Source organism: Monodelphis domestica, chromosome 2, assembly GCF_027887165.1.
Source record: "Monodelphis domestica isolate mMonDom1 chromosome 2, mMonDom1.pri, whole genome shotgun sequence".
NCBI lineage: Eukaryota > Metazoa > Chordata > Mammalia > Didelphimorphia > Didelphidae > Monodelphis > Monodelphis domestica.
Window position 1 is genome coordinate 67,350,404 of NC_077228.1, and position 21,882 is coordinate 67,372,285.

General features: G+C 38.4%; 1 protein-coding gene across 10 annotated transcripts in view; it reads left to right on the forward strand.

The window, feature by feature from the left end:
* LOC103093517 (uncharacterized) overlaps window positions 1-19,702 on the forward strand; it is a 64,238-nt gene extending 44,536 nt beyond the window's left edge. For 9 of the 10 annotated variants that reach the window (XM_007480776.3, XM_007480777.3, XM_007480780.3 and 6 more), the window contains 4 exons: window positions 4,400-4,519; window positions 6,311-6,423; window positions 13,136-13,194; window positions 19,507-19,702. In XM_007480776.3, coding sequence (XP_007480838.1) covers window positions 4,400-4,519; window positions 6,311-6,423; window positions 13,136-13,194; window positions 19,507-19,697 — 483 coding nt within the window. In that variant the 3' untranslated portion in view covers window positions 19,698-19,702. The remainder of the gene's footprint in view (window positions 1-4,399; window positions 4,520-6,310; window positions 6,424-13,135; window positions 13,195-19,506) is intronic. The other variant, XM_007480784.3, reaches the window with a different exon arrangement.
* The last annotated feature ends 2,180 nt before the right edge of the window (window positions 19,703-21,882 follow it).

Here is a 21,882-nt window from a genome sequence, read left to right on the forward strand (position 1 = left end):
TAACCTTCATGATGACTTGCTGGAGTCTTTTTGCTAGTATTCTATTTAAGATTTTTGCATTTATGCTTATTAAGGAGATTGGTCTGTAGTTTTCTTTCTCTATTTTTGACCTGCTTGGCTTTGGAATCAGTTCCATATTTGTGTTGTAAAAGGAATTTGGTAGAACTCCTTCTTTGCTTATTCTGTCAAATAGTTTGTATAATATTGAGATTAGTTGTTCTTTGAATGTTTGATAGAATTCATTTGTGAATTCATATGGTCCTGGAGATTTTTTCTTAGGGAGTTCTTTGACAGCTTGTTAAATTTATTTTTCTGATATGGGGTTGTTTAGGTAGTCTATTTCTTCCTCTGTTAGTCTAGACAATTTATATTTTTTAATAGTCATCCATATCACCTAGATTGCCATATTTATTGCCATATAATTGAGCATAATAGGTTTTAATGATTGCCTTAATTTCCTCTTCTTTAGAGGTGAGGTCTACCTTTTCATCTTGGATACTGCCAATTTGGTTTTCTTCTTTTCTTTTGTTAATTAGATTGACCAGTACTTTGTCTATTTTATTTGATTTTTCAAAGTACCAGCTTCTAGTCTTATTTATTAAATCAATAGTTCTTTGACTTTCAGTTTTATTAAATTCTCCTTTGATTTTTAGGATCTCTAATTTAGTTTTCATCTGAGGATTTTTAATTTGTTCACTTTCTAGTTTTTTAATTTGCATGCCTAATTCATTGACCTCTGCCCTCTCTAATTTGTTAATATATGAACTCAAGAATATAAATTTCCCCTTGAGTACTGCTTTGGCTGCATCCAATAGATTTTGAAAAGATGTCTCATCATTGTCATTTTCTTCAATGAAATTATTAGTTGTTTCTATGATTTGTTCTTTAACCAATTTTGGAGAATCGTATTGTTTCATTTCCAATTAATTTTTTATTTGCCTCTCCATGTACCCTTACTAATTATTATTTTCATTGCATTGTGGTCTGAGAAGATTGCATTTATTATTTCTGCTCTTTTGCACTTGTTTGTAAGGTTTTATGCCCTATTACATGGTCAGCTTTGTGAATGTACTATGTGCTGCTGAAAAGAAGGTGTATTCCTTTTTTTCCCTATTTATATTTCTCCACATATCTACTAACTCTAATTTTTCTAAGATTTCATTCACTTCTTTTACCTCTTTCTTATTTATTTTTTGGTTTAATTTATCTACTTCTGATAGAGGAAGGTTCAGGTCCCCACTAGTGTAGTTTTTCTATCTATTTCATCCTTGAGCTCCACTAGTTTCTCCTTTAGAAATTTGGATGTTATGGCATTTGATGCATACATGTTGAGTACTGATATTTCCTCATTGTCTATACTGCCTTTTATCAAGATGTAATTACCTTCCCTATCTCTTTTGACTAGATCTTTTTTCACTTTGGCTTTGTCAGATATCATGATTATGACTCCAGCCTTCTTTTTATCAGTTGATGCCCAATAGATTTAGCTCCATACACTTACTTTTACCCTATGTGTGTCTACCTTCCTCTTGTGTGTTTCTTGTAGACAGCATATGGTAGAGTTTTGGTTTCTAATCCACTCTGCTATTTGCTTGCATTTTATGGGTGAGTTCATTCCATTCACATCCAGAGTTATGATTACTAGCTGTGTATTTCCAAGCATTTTGATTTCTACTCCTAGTCCTACCTTTTCTTCTTTCACTATTTCATTCTACACCAGTGTTTTGTTTTTAATCAGCCCCCTTAATTCCCACTCTTATTTTACTTCCCTTTCTACCCCCTCCCTTCTTATTCCCCTCTTATTTCCTTTACAATCTTTTTAGACTACCCCCCACCCTCTCCCTCCCTTGTACTTCCTCCCCACCAATCTGTTTGTTACCCTTCAACTTCCTTATAGGGTGCAAATCAGTTCTCTGCCCCAATGTATTTGATTGTTCTTCCCTATTTGAGTCAATTTCAATGCATGTAAGAATTGAGTATTTCCTATCTCCAATTTCTTTACCCTTCCAGTGTACTGATATTCTCCCCCACTCCTGCCATGCACTTCTTTGTGACATATAAATTTACCCCATTTTTTTCTTTTCCCATTTCTCTTAGTATTAACCTCTTTTTTTATAATTTTAGTATATAAATATATATGTATATATATTCATTTATGCATACATATATCTATATACATATTTATTTCTTGGCATTTTATCCTATATAGTTTGTCACTGTTCCTTCTAAGTACAATTCTTCTAGCTACCCAGGTGATAACAATTTTTAAGAATTACCAATATCCTCTTTTCTTGTAGGGATACCTATCCTTTTAACTTATTAGGTCTCTTTAAAAAAAGTTGGGGTTTTTTGTTTTGTTTTTGTTTCCCCCCCTTCTTAATTACCTTTTGATGATTCTCTTGAGTTCTGTGTTTGAGCATCAAATTTTCTGTTCAGGTCTGGTCTTTCCTTTACAAATGCTTGGAATTCTTCTATTTTATTAAATAACCATACTTTCCCCCTGTAAGAATATAGTCAGTTTCCTGGGTAGTTGATGCTTGGTTGCAGACCTAGTTCCCTTACTTCCCAGACTATCATAGTCCATGCCTTTTGGTCCTTCAGTGTAAATGCATCCAGATCCTTTGTTATCCTCACTGTAGTTCCATGGTATCTGAATGACTTCTTAGCAGCTTGTAATATTTTTTCCTTGGTCTGGTAGTTCTTGAATTTGGCTATAACATTCCTGGGTGTTGTCAGTTGGGGATTAAGTACAGGAGGTATTCTGTGGATTCTTTCAATCTCCACTTTTCCCTCTTGTTCTAGAATGTCTGGGCAGTTTTCTTGGATAATTTCCTATAGGATGATGTCCAGGCTTTTTCTTTTGTCATGATCTTCCAGTAGACCAATGATTCTTAAGTTGTCTCTCCTAGTCCAATTATCTAAATCTTTGGTTTTATAAATGAGATGTTTCATATTTTCCTCAATTTTTCATTCTTTTGCTTTTGTTTTATAGTTTCTTGCTGCCTTGTGAAGTCACTTGCTTCTAATTGTTGTATTCTGGTTTTTAAAGACTGAATTTTGTCCCTGGCTTTTTGGTCATCCTTCTCCTTCTGGTCTGATTTTCTTTGGAGGTGATCTTTCACCTCCTTTGCTTCTTCTTTCACCTCCTTTGCCTCATTTTTTCAAGCTGATTAATTTTGGCTTTCAAGACACTATTTTCTGTTTCCAGATGACTTATCTTGCTTTTTTAGGTTCTTTTCCCAATTGTCTTCAGCCTCTCTTAATTGTATTTTGAATTATTCCAAAGCCTGTATCCAATTTGCTGGAGTTTCTGTGTTTTTGCTTGGTGTTCCTTGATCTTCCTCTGTTCCATTTGCTCTTTGGTTATTGCCTGGATAGAAGCTGTCGATGTAATTTCTTTTTTCTTTTTCTGTTGTTTGCTCATATTTACCCCCCCTCCCCCTTCTTTTCCCCCTATAGTTGCCTGTAGTCTTGTTCCTTTCATTATTTGTTTGATCTGTGGGTTTGGGTTTTTTTGTCAACCTTCACCCTTGGAGCATAGTCAGCAAAGCTCTCAGAGCAGTCTGTGGGGGAGGGGTGTTGGAGCTTGATCTTCCCTGCCCTCTGAAGGCTTGATAAGATTAAACCCAGGCAGAGTTGATCTAACAGAGCTGGATGTGCCCTGAGGCCAAAACCTGGGGAAGTGGGGAGCAATATGGAGTGTCTCAGCTGTGATTGGGCTGCCTTTTATGAGGTTCTTCTCCAGTTGCCTCCCCACCACCTGTGTTCAAAGCCCTGAGCCTGGCATAGCTTTTCCCACAAGGTACTCCCTCCAGATTAGTGCCCTCACCTGCCCAGATATTCCAGCCACTGCTGGAGGCTCAGTACTATAGGTGGGGGAGGGGTCCTTGGACCTTCCTTCTTCCTTCCCCTTAAAACCAAATGTTCTCAAATTCAAGCTTTTGGGAGGTGTACCTTTTAAGTTGAGTCCAGCAGGAGGGTTCCTCAGCTCTGTCCTGTTGTTAGATTTGATTTTCAGCCCCCTAGGAGCATTTGGTTTTTAATTGGTGAGGAACGGTTTTCAGAGGTCCGAACTTTCACTGCCTCTACACCATCTTGACTCTGCCACCTAGTGTGTTCTGATGGAAAGGGCATTAACTTTATAGTCAGGAGACCTGGATTTAAAACCTACCTTTAATGCTCACTAGTTGTATGTCTCTGGTCTTCAGTTGCTGCTATAAAATGAGAGGGTTGGAACACATGGCTTCTAAGAACCTTTCTACCATTAGGCATAGGCTCCTATGACCTTGCTTGCATGCATTCACTTTATTTCTATTCTTTCCTATTAATCTTTCCATTTACCTAATCTTTCTTTTTACTTTGGTCTTCTTCACAGTTTTTGGTCTCTCTCTCCCTGTAGGTTCCACAGTTAAATTCAAGTTTAAGTTCGTCTCTCCTTGACCTTCCAGACATTGACGAATTTCCCCTCTGCCCAGACTGCTTGCGAATGAAGGGAGAAGACTGGGGAAGCAAAGAAAATGTAAGGGAGAAAAAGCAAGATGCATTCATCTAACTATTGTTGTTGTCTGTTGTTCAGTTGTTTAAGTCATGTCTGATTCTTCATGATACCATTTGGGGTTTTCTCGGCAAAGGTATTGTAGTGGTTTGTTATTCCTTCTCCAACTCATTTTATAGATTAGGAAACTGAGAAAAACAGAGTTAAGTGACTTACCCAGGGTCACAGAGCTAGTAAGTGTCTGAGACCAAATTTGATCTTGAGAAGATAAATCGTCCTGACTCCAGGTCTGGAACTACTATTACCTATGTACCTGCTTTTGGAGGTAAGGAAGAATTTTCACAGAGTTCATGGCCAAGGTTTTTCAAGGCAGAGAGAAAAGGGAAGGCAGGGGAGCTTTACAAAATGTTCTCTAAAGTCCTGAAACTTAAAATGATGCCAAAAACAAAAGGCCATATTCCCATGGCATAGAGTGCCTGTCTCAAAGCCAGGAAGATGTAGGTTTAAGTCTTACCCTGACACATACTGAAGGTGTGATCCCAGGCAAATCATTTAACAACTCACTGCTCTTAGCAACTTTCTAAGACTATAAATCCCAAGAAGGTGCCATCCTGAATAGAAAGACTTTCCACATTTGGGTATTCCCTTTGCCAATGAAATAAGATCAGTTGCTAACCTATAATCATCAACCTTAGAAGTTTACAGAACCTATGTGATCTTAAGATTAAAATTTCTTCTGGACTTCTCCCTGATAAGATGTATGTCTGCTTTTTGCATGTATTCCCCCACTGTCCAGTGGGGGAATATAAGCAAATGTTTGATCTCTAAAGATTTCCTCTGCTAGGGACAGCAAGTTGGCATAAAGTTGAATGGATATAGGCTCAAAATTGGCCTCAGACACTTCTTGGCAGTGTGACTGTGGACAAGTCATTTAATCCCATTTGCCTAGTCCTTGCCCTTCTGTTTTAGGGTCCTTACTAAGATAGAAAATAAGGGTTACCAAAAAAAAATTCCCATGTTTGGTCCAATTGGTTCAAAAGGAGGACACCCAGTATTAAAAGTTCTGGGATTCTAGTCCTCTAGTATCTACACCAGAATGCCTTCCAAAGCCTTGAAGATTTTGAGAAATAGAAAGATCCGACTTATAATTCTTTGTGCCAGGCATGTTCTGTTTTGCCTGAGGTAGTGCTTTCCAGCTCTTTGGCCATAACAGTCCTTTAAGGACTTTTTTCTTCCAGAAGGTTGGAGGCATAACCCTCTCCTGGCAGTTTCCTAAAGGCCACCTTCTCAGCTGATGGAGCACTGCTGGTCTTCACTGATTATATTTGTATTTGCCTATAGGTTAGCACATATCCAAACCATCATATGAAACTCATACTCACATATTCTTGCTTAGTCAAAGGTAAAAAACTTGGGTTAAGAGTTAAAAGACCTGAGTTCCAGTCCAGATCATCTACCAATTAGTTGTGTAAATTAGGACAAATTATTTAATTTTTCAAGGCCTTAGTCTCCTAAAACATTCTATATTCAATTATCCTGTAAGTTGAATTTTACCTCTTGAGGCTTTTCTATCCAATTTCACCCATGTATCAGGGTGGACAGTGGACACAACTTGTCTTCATTTGGATTGGTTGGTTACTCAGGAACCTGGAATTTCAGAACGTGGTCAGATGGGGAAGAATAGGCCCCTGTGGTTTTACAGACTGTGGATACCTTAAAGGCATATTCAGACTGTATGTGGAAGTGACTGAAATAGAAGGCACAGCTCAAGTTTGCTATAGTGGCTCTTTAACCTATCATAATTGCTTCCATTAGCGGGAAACAAGATTGCGTGGCCTCCCCCATTTCCTGAAACCATCAAAAAAGAAGATGATTCTAGAAACTCCAGCACATTTACGAGTCCCCCTCATGGACTTTATGCACGACAAGTAAGTCAAAGGCTTATAATGGTACAATTAGTTCTGGTAACATGGTGAGGAGAAAGAGAGGTCATGGAACTGTAGACCTGGGAAACATGGATTAACCAGAATACTTAGAGGAGGCATTTTGCCATATTAGATGGAGAACCTCACTCAGTCATGACAGACCTCCTTTGATACATATAGCTGAAGGATCCTGGGGAAGTCACAAACTTTTAGTATCCATCACCATTTCCCCCAACCAGGCAAGTTTCTTACTAAAATTATTTTCAAGTAATTTCAATAATTCAAAATAATTTCAATAATTATTTTCCAAGTAACACATTTAAATTAATCCACTAATTCCCAATGAGAAAATTTCTAAATCCCTCAGTACTGCACAGCCAAGTAAAACAAATTCCCATTTTAACCCATTTCTAAAAATGATGTCAATTTCATCATTTGATTTCATCCTGTCTTTCTCTGTCTGGAGGGGAGCGGCTTGTTTCATCTTCATTCTTGTGGACTTAGCTTATCATTGAATTTTGAAGTTGTTTTTCCCTATAATGTTGTTATCATGGTATAAATGTTCTAATGGTTCTGCTCAGTCTGTTCTAAATCAATCCCCAGGCAATTCTGGAAGCCCATAAGCTGAAAATCAGTTACTGATATGACACGGTTGAGAGAGTTTCTTAGATCAGTGAAATGTGATTTCACCAAAACGGGTAGGAAAGGGAGAGTCTGCCCATTTAATCAAAAATTAACGCCTCACAATTCTTTCTTGTTTCAACTCTGTTGCTAACAAGTAGTTGTCCATGGGTTCTTTTGCAATCGCTTAAAAGGAATTTATTAAGTGATTACTAAGTGCCAGGCACCATTTTAAGCAATGGCCATACAAAGAAAGGCACACACACACACACACAAAGCCTTCAAGAAGTTGGAATTCTAATAGGGGAGACAGCATAAGTCTATATTGTGACAGAGGCTGGCACATAAGAAAAGTACCAGGCTGAAGAGTGTGTGGAACTGATCGCCACAATGGGGGAGGGGATCCAGGAGATTGGAATCTTGAGAGGAGAAGATTCTGGTTAGGAGGGGAGTTGGTCTCTTGGTTAGGAGAAGTTAAAGTAAAAAGGGGGAATAAAACTTTCTCCTGCTTATTAACCCATTTTTTCCTGCTTATGTCTGGAAATCCTTCCCCCTACCCCCCCAACATTTCCCAATTGAAGAGACTCACTGAAGAAAAACTTGAGAAAAGGCATTTTGAATCTCTGTCAGACTTTAATTCAGCTCCTGTTGCCCTGGCCAAAGGGCCAAACCCAGGGATGTACAGTATAAGCCTGGAAAGGTACAAAGTAGCCAACTGGAAGTAATAGAGAGCCCTGGGATTTTGTTTTGATGGGACATCAAAACTATAGTATATTAGGACAGCTAGGTGGCTCAATGGATAGAGGACCAGGCTGCAGACCAGAGGTCTGAGTTCAAATTTGCCCCCAGAGACTTCCTAGCTGTGTTGTCTTGGGTAGATCATTTAACACCAATTACCCAGCTCTTACTGTCCTTCTGCCTTGGAAATAATACTTAGTATCAATTCTAAGATAGAAGGCAAGAGTTTCTAAAAATAACTATAGTATTTTGTACATGGTAGAATCTTTTTTTTTTTTAATAATTCAAGATAGCATTCTGGTAATGAATTTTTATTAAACCAGACAGATTTGTAGAGTTAGGATTTGAGGCCTAAGTGTTCCCTGAGGGTCCCTTCATATATTCCACAAAATGGGCTGTGTGTGTGGGTGCTGAATTTCTGATATGTGTTTGCTTTGTTATTCTATATCTTCTTCCTTGTAAAGGACAAGCACACCATCTCTAGGAAGTCTCCCCTGCACATTCTAGTTAGAAATAATCACTTGCCTTGACCTCAAAAAGGCTTTTTTTATTTTTACTTCTGTTTAAGGTTATCTTTTTGTCTTCAGTTTTATTTTTTTTTTTGCACAAAAACATAGTTACTTCCACTCCATGACAAGTCTATTGTATTAAAGTAATACAATTAAGCAAAAATAATGATGCAGTGACTTCATCTGGATGCATACAAATTGCACATCTGTAGAACCTTCTCCAATCTATTTTTTAAAAACCAAAGGAACAGAAATCTATTTTCTTTCCTTCCCATTTGAAAGAAAGGGAGGGAGGGAGTAGCTAAATGGATTAGTGGTTTGAGAGGCAGACCTAGAGACCAGATGTCCTGGGTTCAAATTTGGCTTTAGATACTTCCTAGCTCTGTGATCATAGGCAAGTCACTTAACCCCCATTGCCAAACCCTTATTGCTCTTCTGCCTTAAAGATGGAAGTTAAGAATTAAAAAAAAAAATAGAGTAAGGGAAGGAGACAGGAATGAAAGAAGGAAGAAAAGGAAGAGGAGGAGGAACAAGAGAGGAAGAGAGGAAGGAAGGAAGGAAAGAAGGAAGGAAGGAAGGAAGGAAGGAAGGAAGGAAGGAAGGAAGGAAGGAAGGAAGGAAGGAAGGAAGGGAGGGAGGAAAGAAGGAAGGGAGGGAGGAAGGAAAGAAGGAAGGAAAGAAGGAAGGAAGGAAGGAAGGAAGGAAGGAAGGAAGGAAGGAAGGAAGGAAGGAAGGAAGGGAGGGAGGGAGGGAGGAAGGAAGGAAGGAAGGAAGGAAGGAAGGAAGGAAGGAAGGAAGGAAGGAAGCAAGGAAGGAAGGAAGGAAGGAAGGGAGGGAGGGAGGGAGGAAGGAAGGAAGGAAGGAAGGAAGGAAGGAAGGAAGGAAGGAAGGAAGGAAGGAAGGAAGGAAGGAAGGAAGGAAGGAAGGAAGGAAGGAAGGAAGAAGGAAGAAGGAAGGAAGGAAGGAAGGAAGGAAGGAAGGAAGGAAGGAAGGAAGGAAGGAAGGAAGGAAGGAAGGAAGGAAAAGAAAAAACATCTCTTGCAACAAATATGCAGTCAAGCAAAATAACCTCTTTGAATGACTGTATGCCAAAACTGCTCTGCTATGGATAGCGTGTTTCATCAATGGTTTTCTTAATCACAAATGGTCATTGTATTGATCAGAGTTCTTACAGCTTTCAAAGTCATTTGTTTTTATATTGTGGTTGTTATGATTTAAGTTGTTCACCTACTCTTGAGTTTATGAAAATCCTCAGAATTATTTGTGTTTACAATATTGATGGAATAGAGCACATTATATATTGTTATACTTTATCTATATATCTATATCTATATATAATACTTTGCATTCTTCACCTGATTCTACTCATTTCCCTCCACATCCATTGTCCAACAGTTAAAGATTTCTTGAATAATACATTGTGGTTTATATGTGTGATGGAGTACTTTTATGCTGTAGAGAATGAAGAAATGGATGATTTCAAAGAGATGTGAAATAACTTTCACAATAAAATCTTACCAAGGTGGGGTGCTAATGGAACAGAGCAAAGAGCTCAGTGCCAGGAAACATCTAGCTCTGAAAGGCACTAGCTATGTGAGGCAAGTCACTTCCCCTCTATGAGATTCAGTCAAAAGGATGTGTGCATGATAATTGCAATACCTAACTTAGCAGGACTGTTATGAGCAAAGCATTTTGTAACCCTTAAGATGATATAGAAATGTGAGATGATGTTTATTATATTATAATTATTATATGGCTTTTTTTCATATCCTTTTATTATACTCCATGAGAAGTATAAGAAGTAAGCTCCATGAAGTCAGGGAAGATGGTTAATCTTTGTATTTCCCTGCGTGGCTTAGAATTGTGCTTTTCATACAGTAGTATGAAAATGTTTGTTGAATAGAATTTAATACAAGAATTCCAGGTAATTGAAGGTTTGGGTTAGTTGAATTTCAGTTCATCAAGGCTTTCAGACTCGACTTAGATTTGTACGTACTTTAAAAAATGTTTTATTGATATCATTTGTTTTAATATCACCTATATTTTCTAATATATGTCTCCCTCTTTTCCCTTCCCCTTCCCAAAGATTGATCCTCTATATAAAAGAAAAAAAGAAGGAAAAAATCCTAGCAAAATCAACAGTTCTTCAAAAAAGCCTAAAAATCACAGGCAGTATTCCACAACTGTAATCTCCCATATCTGTAAAGAAGGTGTGGGCCAGGGATAGAAAAGGGAGTGCTTTCTCATATCTCTTCTTTAGGACCAAACTACATGATTTATAATTTCACACCACTCAATTCAATTGTCCTATCTTTTTTTTTTTAACTCTTACTTTCTGTCTCAGTAACAACTCTAAGACAAAAGGTCTAGGGCTAGGAAAATGAGGTTAAGAGACTTGTTCACACAGTTAGGAAGTGTCTGAGTTCAAATTTGAAAACAGAACCTCCCAGCTCCAGGCCTTGTTCTTTATCCACTATGCCACCTAGCTGTCCCTGTCATGGATTTAAAAAAATAAGTTGTAGCTATATACGTATTGTTTTTAATATCATCTTTGTATCCCCATGTATCTTTCCTCCTTCCTGACTCCTAAAAAACTTGTCTCTCAGAGAATCATCCCTTATAATAAATAACAAAAAATGTATGTGTGTGTGTGTGTGTGGTGTATAGCAAAACTCATCAAGATATTGAAAAACTTCCATACTATATACAGTGTTTCATCCCCATAGCTATCCTGCAAGATGCAGGGAATGATACTTTCTCACATCTCTGCTCAAACATGGTCATTATGATTCCACAGAATTAATTTTTATTTATTTTGTTGCTATTCTTTTCATTTACATTGTTACAGTCATTGTGCCTTTTTTTTCCCCTGAATCTGCTTGCTTGACTTTGCATCCTCTCATCTAAATCTTTTCCTTGTTTTTCTCTATTCCTTGTATTCATAATTCCTACCAGTCCAGGAATATTCTATAGCATTCATGCATCACCATTTGTTTAGCCATTCCCCAATCGATGGGCATCTACTTCATTTCCAGTTCCTTGTCACCACAAAAAAAATGTTGCTATAAATATTTTATTGTATACTTTAAAAAATAATAACTCATTTAGTTACCTTGAGTAAGACACAAAGGTGAATAAATTTGCCAGAAGGTGAAAGAAAATTTTCCCAAAAGAGAGCTAAACTTAAAAGCCCAATTCAGATCATAAGAAAAAAAAAACTTCAAATTTTACCATGTTTTCTTCTTATGGGAAAAGATAAGCTAGCCTTCTTATGTCTCTCTTCTAGTATAACAGAGCAATGTGACATTCTGATTCCCTTGATAACCTAGACGTAACTGAATTCCATGGTCATCACAGGAAGTTGAAGGGTATTGGGAGCTGTGTTCCAAGTATCCAGGAACATTTAGAACATCTGGTTCTGAACAGTGTTTAGAACTGCCAGACCAGAAGTCAGGAAAATCCACGTTCAGATTCCCCCTTCAGATATTTCCTAGTTGTGTGACCCTGGGCACACAAGTGGACATTTATCCTCTCTGCTTCAGTTTTCTCAACTGAAAAATGGAGATAATAATAGTACAAAAGATCAAATGAGATATGTGTAAATCATTTAGAATGGTGCTGTACACATAATAGGCACTTAATGAATGTTTTTTCTCTTCCCTTTCCCCTTGCAAAGTTGTTCCCATTGAGAAAGTGTGACCAATTAAAGAATCCACAGCAAAAACTTGCAGCATGGATAAATAGTTACAGATTTGGGGAGTTAGAAGACCTGGATTCAAATGCCAGATTGATTGCTTACTTCCTGTATTTCCTTGGATCTATCATTTGTAAAAATGATAAAAATTCTCTGTAAACTGAGGGGGTTGGACCAGTACTTCACATACATTTTCTCATTTGAAAACACAACCTCTTTGTTATACCTAGCATATGGTAGGTGCTTAATAATTGCTGAAGCTAACTGATATAAACTTTGGTTGTTGGTTTGCTAAATGGTGTATTAATGGTGAAATGTTTCCATTGGCTAAAACATATGCACTAGATAAGAGTGAGGGATTTCGATTGAGAATGTCATGTGTTAAAATCCTGAGAGATATTTACTAGCTATATGAACCTAAAATAATAGCAACTCCTCTAAGCCTAACATCCATCCTCATTTGTAAAACTGGAGTAGCAATAACACCTAACTCCTAGGGTTGTTGTGAGAATCAAAAGATATCTTATATATGAAATCAGCTAGATGGAATAATGGATAAAGTACTGAATTCAAATCCTGTCTCACTAGCTGTGTGACTCTGGGCATGTCATTTATCCACTTTCAGCCTTAATTTCCTCATCTGCATAATGGGAATAATAATAACCTCCTTAAAAGGTTGTTGTGAGAATATTTGTACAGAACTTCACAAACCTATATGTAGCCATACAGTAGTAAATAGAGTCAGGATTGGAACATGTAAAGTCCTACATTCAGCTCTCTTACTTCAGTGATAATATTCTCTGAGCCAATGAAAAGGTACCACAATTATTAACACAACAGCTGGGAAATGTCAGCATAAGCACATTTAAATTTTCACCCTGGAAGTAATACTTTGCCCAATGAGCCATGTGGGATGTTGTTTTGCAGAGTATTCAGCTGAAAAAACATCTAGATGAGCAGGGAAATTTGCTGAGGCAAGACATTTGAGGGTTATGTTTGTGGAAAGAAAAACGTGGACATCATTGGGCCTCTCTAGTGATTCCAGCCATTAAGTATGTGATGACCAGGGATTGCCCAGTTTCTTGCTTTCACTTATTTCAGAGCATTCTGTCAAAAAGCCCAAGTAACGCAATCCATTGCCTCTTCCAATCAGGTGGATACAATCAAGAGTCAAGATTCCGAAGGACATTGTCAGTGAGGACATTGAAGCAGGTTGGATATCTTTTGGAACTCTCCTGGCACAAGGAAACACCACCCACAACTCCAAAATGGGAGTTCCCAAGCATGGTTTTCCAGTTTTTTGATACCACATCTTCCCATCATTGCTACCTCTCACTCTCACAACAAAATCACCCCCCCCCCATCATCATCATCATAACAAACATCATCATCATAATAGTTAACATTTTATAGTACTTTAAGACTTACAAAGTGCTTAACATATATTGCCTTATTTTATTTTTACAACAACCCTCCAAAGCAAGCACTATTACTATCCCCATTTTATAGATGAAGAATCTAAGACAGGCTGGGTTTAAATTCAAGTTTGCAAAGTGTGTGAAGCAAGATTCAACATCAGGTCTTCCTAAGCACTCTTACCATCTGACTGACTATAAAATGTCCTTGTCCTCAACCATTCATCTCTTCTCTTGACCAGTCTACTGCTATATTTCTTATTTAGGGTCATCCAAAGTCCTTCAGGGTCTGTTCCACTGTATCCAGCCCACTCAGGCTGTCTCATCTAGTCGCATCCCCCCTGCCTCTAGATCATAATTTCATTGATGTAGAGAATTTGTAGTAAAAGCATCTTCTCTCACAGTAGATTAACCCGCTCTGCCATTTGTAGACTACAGGAATTTCCCAGGATAATGGAAATGTCCAATTACTTTCTAGAGTCACACCACCAGCAGGTTCAAAAGTGAGATTAGAACCTAGAACTCCAAAGACAGTTGCACCACACTGTCTCTCTTCTCACCCATAAATATCAAGATTTCCCCTTCCGGGCCCTCTCTACCATAGCTGGGCCCCATCAGTTTCCTGTAAAAAGGGTTAGCATCATAGTAGGGACTTGTGTTTTTATCTGGGGTGAAATTCCTTTGGGGAAGAAGCAAAGTAGAAGATCCTCCAAAGGATAGGCAGTGCCAGTCTCTGTGAGAACCCTCACCTCGATTCCCATGTCCTTCAGGACCTAGGTAATGCTTAGGCTTCTTGGATCATAGGATTTAGAGCTAAAACACACATTCAGTATAGTTTAGTCCAATAATTGGGTTTTTTTCTTATTTTTTAAAACTCTTTCCTTCTGCCTTAGTATTAATTCTTAGGCAGAAGTGCAGCAAGAGCTAGGCAGTCGGTGTTAAGTGACTTGCCCAGGGTCACACAGCTGAGAAGTATCTGAGGCCAAATTTATACCTCGGTCCTCTAAACTCCAAGCCTCCATCAGCTGTGCCACCTAGTGCCTCATTCATTTAAGAATAGGGAATAGAAATCTAGAAAAGTGATGTGAGTTACCCAAAGTTGCATAGAGAATAAACAGCAGCTGCACCAATGAACAACCTCCTTTTCTGCCCTCTGCCAGTGCATGCCTGGATATTTGCTTGTTCTGACTGGAATTGGTAATGGAAAGGTGAGATCTGCCTAGGACTTCATGCATCATTTTACTCTTGGCCAAATGTTTTGGGAAAAGTTCTTGCCTTAAGCAAAAGAATGAAGCAAAAGGTGTTGAAATAATGGCAACTGACAGTGTGGTATGCTTTTTCTGGGGTGGGGTTTTTTGGGTGACGGTTTCTTTTTGTTTTAACCTGTAATTTTTCATAGCTTAAAGAAACCTTACAGTGAAGACTCCCTCTACAGAGATCAACAACTCATCTGTAACTAGTAGACTTGGGGAGATGCCTGGGGGTACTAGGAGATTCAATAACTTGACTATGACCATACTGCAAGTGTATGTTAATGAAAGGACTTGAACAAAAATAGTTCTGATTCCAAGGCTGGCCCTCTATCCATTATGCAGTTCTGTTCCTCCATAAAGCACTCTTAAGATTTGTAAAATACATTTCATATATTTCCTAATTTTAGCCTTATAGGTATAGTACAAGCATTTAAAAAAAGCTCTATTTTATAAATAAGCAAATCAAAGCTCAGAGAGGGAAGTGAGTTGTGCCCATGGTCACATAGTTGTAAAAATCAGATCCTGGATTTGAATTTGTTACATCCTGAATCCACCTCCAACACTCTATCCAGGAAGAAGGGCCAGTCCTTTGTGTAGAGTGGATCGAGTGTTTGGGAACTGCCCATTCTGACAAATAAGTCAAATTTAGCTCAAGCCTTAAATATTCTCAATCTTTGTCCTCATCATTGTAGTCATCAGTTTTTAAAAAGGAAAAATAGCCCCATTTCTTAGCTTTATATCAATGGATCTGGCCCAAAGATTATGGACTTAATGGCTTGTGCTACATCTTACTCTTGTGAAAGGACAGTGATTGAGGGCATTTTTGAGAGCAAAGACTATGAATAGACTGATGCTAAGTATAACTGGAGCCATCCTATCAAGCATGCCATCAACATCCCATAAGCATTCAGAATAGCCATTGTTTATACAAGAAAGGGGGAAACCTAGGGAAAGGACCAAAAAAAACAAGGATGGACTTTATGGGAAAGGACCTACAAGTCAAATAGGAAAAATGAGATTGGCCAATGTAGTAAGAAGACTAAGCAATTCATTGACACCCAAAACTTGCTCTTGAGGGCCCAGGGCTAGGACAGAAAGAAGTGCACACATCCTTAGAATCATTCCAGGAAGAGAATTCTTGGAGGGAAGAGTGGCATGGTACTATGGGAAGGGCCTTGAATTTGGAGATAGAAAACCTGGGTCCAAGTCCAGCCTCTGCCACTTACAGCATGTGTAACCTCTAGCAAATCTCTTTTCCTCTTCATCTTTCTTTATCTGAAATTTAACATACATTCCTATAGCCTTGAAATATTTTCTTAGGTGATTGTGACCTTCACCAATAGCTGAGACAATATTAACACATCCCCATCTGGCAGTTTGTCAATGTTTCTGCTATGCTTCAAACTATAGCATCTATTTATTCATCTGCATAGTGATAGTAATACAGATAGCTAGAAGGCCCAGAGCAGTGATGGCAAACCTTTTAGAGACTGAGTGCCCAAAATGCAACCCTCATGCTGCATGTGAGTCCCCCCACCCAGCCTTATCCTGGGCAGGGGAGGGAGGAAGCGCTCCCATTGGGCTGTTGGGAAGAGGGGTGGGTGATGTGAGAAATGTCCTCAGGCATATGTGGAGAAAAGGAGGGGAGCAGCCCCCTCCAACACATGGTCCATAGGTTCACCAACATGGGCCTAGGGAATGGAGTGTTGGAATAAGGAAGACAAGATCAGATCAGACCTCAGATATTTTCTAGCTGTGTGACCCTGGGAAAATCACTTAATTTCTGTTTGCCCTGGTTTCCTTATTAGTAAAATAGCGATAATAACAACTACCTCCCAGAGTTGTTATGAGAATCAGATGGGATCATAGCTGTAAAGTGCTTTGCAAACCTTAAGAAACATATGAGTGCTGACTATTATTATTATCATTATTATTAATCATAATTATTACACTCAAAAGTACCTATTTGGCAGGATTTTTCTGGGAATCAAATGAAATATGGATAAAGGGTCTTTCAAAAACTTTAAAGCACCATATAAAAAGTCAATTGTTGTTGGAGGTGAGAAGAACCTTAGAGGTCATCTAATCTATCTATTATCATGTATGACCTCTTCCTACAATATCCCTGAAAGTGATCAACTGAATTCTACTTGAGGACCACCAGAGATGAGGAGGAGCTCACAAACTACTTCATCTTCAAACTCTTCTGATTAATTAGAATTTCTTCTTTATGTTAAGCTTTTTCTATCAGACCATAACTTCTACTCGCTGCTTCTGATTCCGCTGTCTGAAATGTAACCTTTCTTCCATAGAACAGCCCTTTGAATATTTGGAGATAACAATTCTGCCCCTCCAAAACATTTCTTCTCAAGATTAAACATCTTTAATGGTTTCAATATACTCACATGCCATCATTGGAGACTTTTCATCTTTCTGTCGAGTTCCTCCTCTGGATCATTCCAAATTGTCAATGTCCTTTTAACGTGTCACCCAGAATTCAGCCCCAATACTATAAGTACAGCCCAACCAGAACCAAGAACAGAAGGAGGATCATCTATCTTATTCAGGACACTATACTTATATGGACACTATCCTATACTATATGGACACTATCCTTAATGGAGCCTCTCATTGCATTAGCATATCCCACCAGATTCAGACCCCCAAATCCTTTAGAAGTTCAAGCAGATGTCATATTTCATATATTAGTTCCCCAGAATCTCAGAATTATAAGGGACCTCAGAGGTTAACCTGTCCAACCTATATCTGAGCAGGAGTCCTTTCCACTAAATCCTTGACAAGTGGTCATCCAGCCCCTACTTGGAAAACACTGATGATGGTGAACTCACTATTTTATTCCTTTATTTATCAACCTTTGGTATATGTGTGCATTTATGTATGTATGTATATATATGTCTGTGTGTTTATATAAATGTGTAGCTATATATGTGTGTGTATGTGTTTACATATCTGTGTATATTGTGCATATGTGTGTATATTATATGTATCTGTATATGTCTGTGTGTATATATATATGTGCGTATGTTGTATATATCTATGTGTGTGCATTATATATGTATATACCTGTATTATGTGTTGTATGTATATGTTACATGCATGTATTTGTATATAAATATATGTGTTTATGGCTATATGTGTGTATAATCTTTATGTATTTTAGGACTGGATTTCCCAAGTCTGGCTCCATTTCTAACTTAAGAGTCACTGCTCATACTTGGGCAGCCTGGTAGCCCCTTACTTTCAGGGACTCACCATATTGGTGTCAGACTTAGTGAGGATCCATAAGTAGCTTCATCCCTAGATGGAGAGTTCAGAACTCTCCATCTCAAATGACCCACCAGCCTCAGTTTCCCCAGCAGTGGGGATCACAGGAATATAATACCATACCTGGCTGGAATAATATTTCCAGTGCACTGGGCTAGGTTTCAGAAAGACCACTAAAATGAATCATTTTGTAAAGGGAAGAATCCATTTCTAATATCCACAGTTTCCCAACATTAACTCACAATTTCTAGAATTTTTCTTATAGATGAGAATACCCCTGGACTTACAACTCCTTTAAGAAAATCATTTCTGAAACCAAAATCTAGTTTCCCATTCATTTATTTTACAATTTCTGGGATACTTGGATGTACATTTCTCATCTGTCTTCAATCAGCAGAGGCTCCTACTACTCTGGCTTTTTCAGGTTTATCAGTTGTACCTTTTTCTTATGCTCCATCACCCACTCTTCACCCGACTTTTTTGAGGAGTAGATGAGATCATTAAACAAACCGAAAAATGTTTAGGACTAGAAGGCCTGGAAACTTTGTCCTGAATCCAGAATTCTCTTTAAAAATGGAACAATTCTTCTGAAAAGTAAATAGCCCCCTTCATCAGCTCTGCTTTTCTCCCCCTACAAGCCTCCCATCCCATCCCTTATTTACCTCTTTTTATTATTTGGGATTTGGGGCAAAGTGAGTTCAATGAATGCTTGATTGTCATTATAGAGCACAGATAATGGAAATTCATGTGTCACTATGTGAAAAGAGAACTGACTCCACAACCAGCTTAATGAGATTACAGAGTGTGGGTCATTTTTAATCCCTAAACAAACTAGAGGATCCCTTAGTCAAACTAATGAGGTTATTGGGCATGATAGTAAAAAAAAAAAAATCTTCATACTAGGCCTTTAGTTTTAACTTTCTCTTCTCCAGTCATCATCCCCAGAACAGGACCAGAAGAGATTCATGAACCTTCTCATTCCTCTTTACCCAGAAGTGGAGGTCCTAATAAGCAGTAAAGCATAGGGAGAACAAGATGAAACCTAGATAATACATGAAATAAAAAGAGGGCTTTACAGGACTTAAATGTGGTGAAGGGGGGGGGTGTATTTATTAAGGACCCAATTAAAGTACCAGATACTGTGCTAAATGTTTTACAAATAATGTTTCTCCAACTCTTCCATCCAATCAATTGCACCCAGTAGCCACTTAGTAAATGTTCATTTTTATTTTTCTAAACCTTCAGCTTCTGTCTTAGAACAGATACCAAGGATCAGTTCCAAGGCAGAAGAGGGGTAAGAGCTAGGTGATTAGGGTTAAGTGACTTGTTCAGGGTCACACAGCTAGGAAGAATTTGAGACCAGATCTGAACCCAAGAGCTCCTGTTCCCTGGCCTGGCTCTCTATCCACTGAGTACCCAGCTGCCTCAGTAAATGTTTATTGAAAAAAATTTCTGATTCAGATAAATCTGAATATTCTCCCTCCATCCTTTCTCCTCCCACTTCCCTCTCCTGGTAAGAGATTAATAATTATCACAAGTTCATTCATTCCTTCTGCTTTTCTCTCCTTTAGAAAATGTCCAATACAGACTGCCAATGAGGGACATCTGGTGTCCCAGGAAGCCCTTCCAGACACTATACACTGACCTTTTAACTCACCGTAAAAGGACGGACAGTTACAAAAAACATGCTTCTCCAGATCCAAAGAGTATGTGGGCAGAATTCAACATTACAAAAATTCCTAAACACAGTAAATTCCACTGATTCAAGTTTGTGTCTCTGTTTCCCTTTTCTCCTGTCTTCCCCTCACCCTCATACTCAGTCTTAGCCAAGAAGCAAGGCTCTTTTGCATTACTTCCCGATGAAAGCCTTTTGCTCCTACCATTACATCCACTACCTACATCCCAACAATATAGTTTAAGTTACAGGATTATGAATATAATTAATTAACATAGAATATTGAAAGTGCTTCTCATTTATCTAATTAAACTCCAATTAGTAAAAGTCTTTCCAGTTCCTGGTTGTGAATTGTCTGGAGACAGTTTCTCCATCACTCTTAGAGGTCTAGAAATCCCATAAGGTGCTTAACCTATAAAAATTGGAATAGACTGGAAAACTAGGTGGCACAATGGATAAGAGAGTCAGGCCTTGAGTCAGGGAGAACTGGGTTCAATTTGGCCTCAGATATTTCCTAGCTCTGTGGGGCAAGGCATTGAACCCTGTTTGCCTAGTCTTTGCCCTTCTGCCTTAGAATTGTTACTAGGGGAGAAAGTAAGGGTTTAAAAAATTAACGAGAAGTAAGGGCCACCTATACCACCCCTTTGCTTTCTCCTGGGAGTTAGGTGGTGTGGTACAGGGAACATAGTGCTGGACTTGGCATCAGGAAGGGCCAAGTTCAATGTCTGTTTCATACACTTACTAGTTAAGAGATGGGGCTTCTCTTAAACTTCCATTTTCTCATCTGTAGAATGAGGATAATAATAGCACCTGCCTCACAGAGTTGTTTTCAGGATTAAATGAATTAATATGTGGAAAGCACTTTGCAAATTTTAAAGCAAGCACTATATAAATGTTAGTTATTATTATTGTGTTGACTTTAGCCCTAAGATGCTGTGATTCAAATGACTAGCAAGTATTGACTAAATCCCATAAGCCAGGTTTGTTTTATGGTCCTGAAGGGCCTTCTTTTCATATCAATACCCCACATTATTGGCCCCTTTTTCTGTCCCCCCAGTATGTACTCTGAGACCTTTCCAAGAATAGACAAGAAATCATGGGTATTTGCCAAAACTTAGCCTCCTTGATTTCTTTCAAGTTGTAGCCAAATTTTAAAAATCTTTTCCAGTTTTCTTTAATCTTAGTGCATTTCTTCTGAAATCATGCCCAATTTATCCTATCTTTATCTTGTTTCTATGTACTTGTTTGCATATTGTTTTCCACATTAGACTACGAGCTCCTTGAGGGCAGAGACTGGGTTGGACTTTTAGGTTTTGGGTTGGTTTTTTGCCGTTATGTAGTTGTTTCTCCAGTACTTATAACAAGCTTGGCACATAGTAGGTGCTTAATACATGCTCATTGATTGACTGGCCCGATGAACGGGTAAAAAAAGGAAAGAAGGAGAGCATACTTATTGAATATCTACTTGTGGCAGCACTGGATAATGGCAGCAGATGAACATAGAAAGATGCCCCCTTCATCGTCAACTAGAATATCATACAAAACATACTAGCTAGGTACTTTCAGATTAAAAGAAGAAATTAAATTAATATATCTATTACCTTCAAGACTGTGTAGAAGGCATGTGAAGAGTATACTTACAAATGGACAAGATGAGTCAGGGCCATGCATATCAGCTTAGGGAATGGAATGGCATGGGATTGATGGAATATTCCTGGTTGTTAAGAAAGCTAATCCTGATAGAATCAAAGGATCTCCATGTTTGAAGGGACACAAGAGGTCATGTATGTGGTCCAATCTGAACAGAAACCTGTTCTATATCTTCTCCAACGGGTAGTCTGCCTGTAGACCTCCAGAAATGGAGAATTTACTCCCCCCTGAGGCAACCCACATTCCACCTTGAAGAAGCTATAATTTGGAAAGTTTTCTTTATATCAGTCTAAAATCTGTCTTTGGGTAACAACTACTCATTGCCACCAGCTCTGCCCTCCGCAACGAAGCATTATAAATCTAACTCAATCTCCAAATGACAACCTAGATATTTAGCCTGCAAAAGGGAAGATTTCTGAGGATCATGACAGCTGTCTGTAAGTATTTGATGGGCTGTCCTGTGAAAGACAGATGAAACTTGTTTGGTTTAGGCCCAGAGGCAGAACCAGGAGCAATGAGCAGAAACTGAATAGATAAAAATTCAAGTTGGATACAAGTAAAACTTGAAAACAACTCCAGCAATCCTGCACTGAAATGGGCTGTTTCCAGACAGTCAAATATC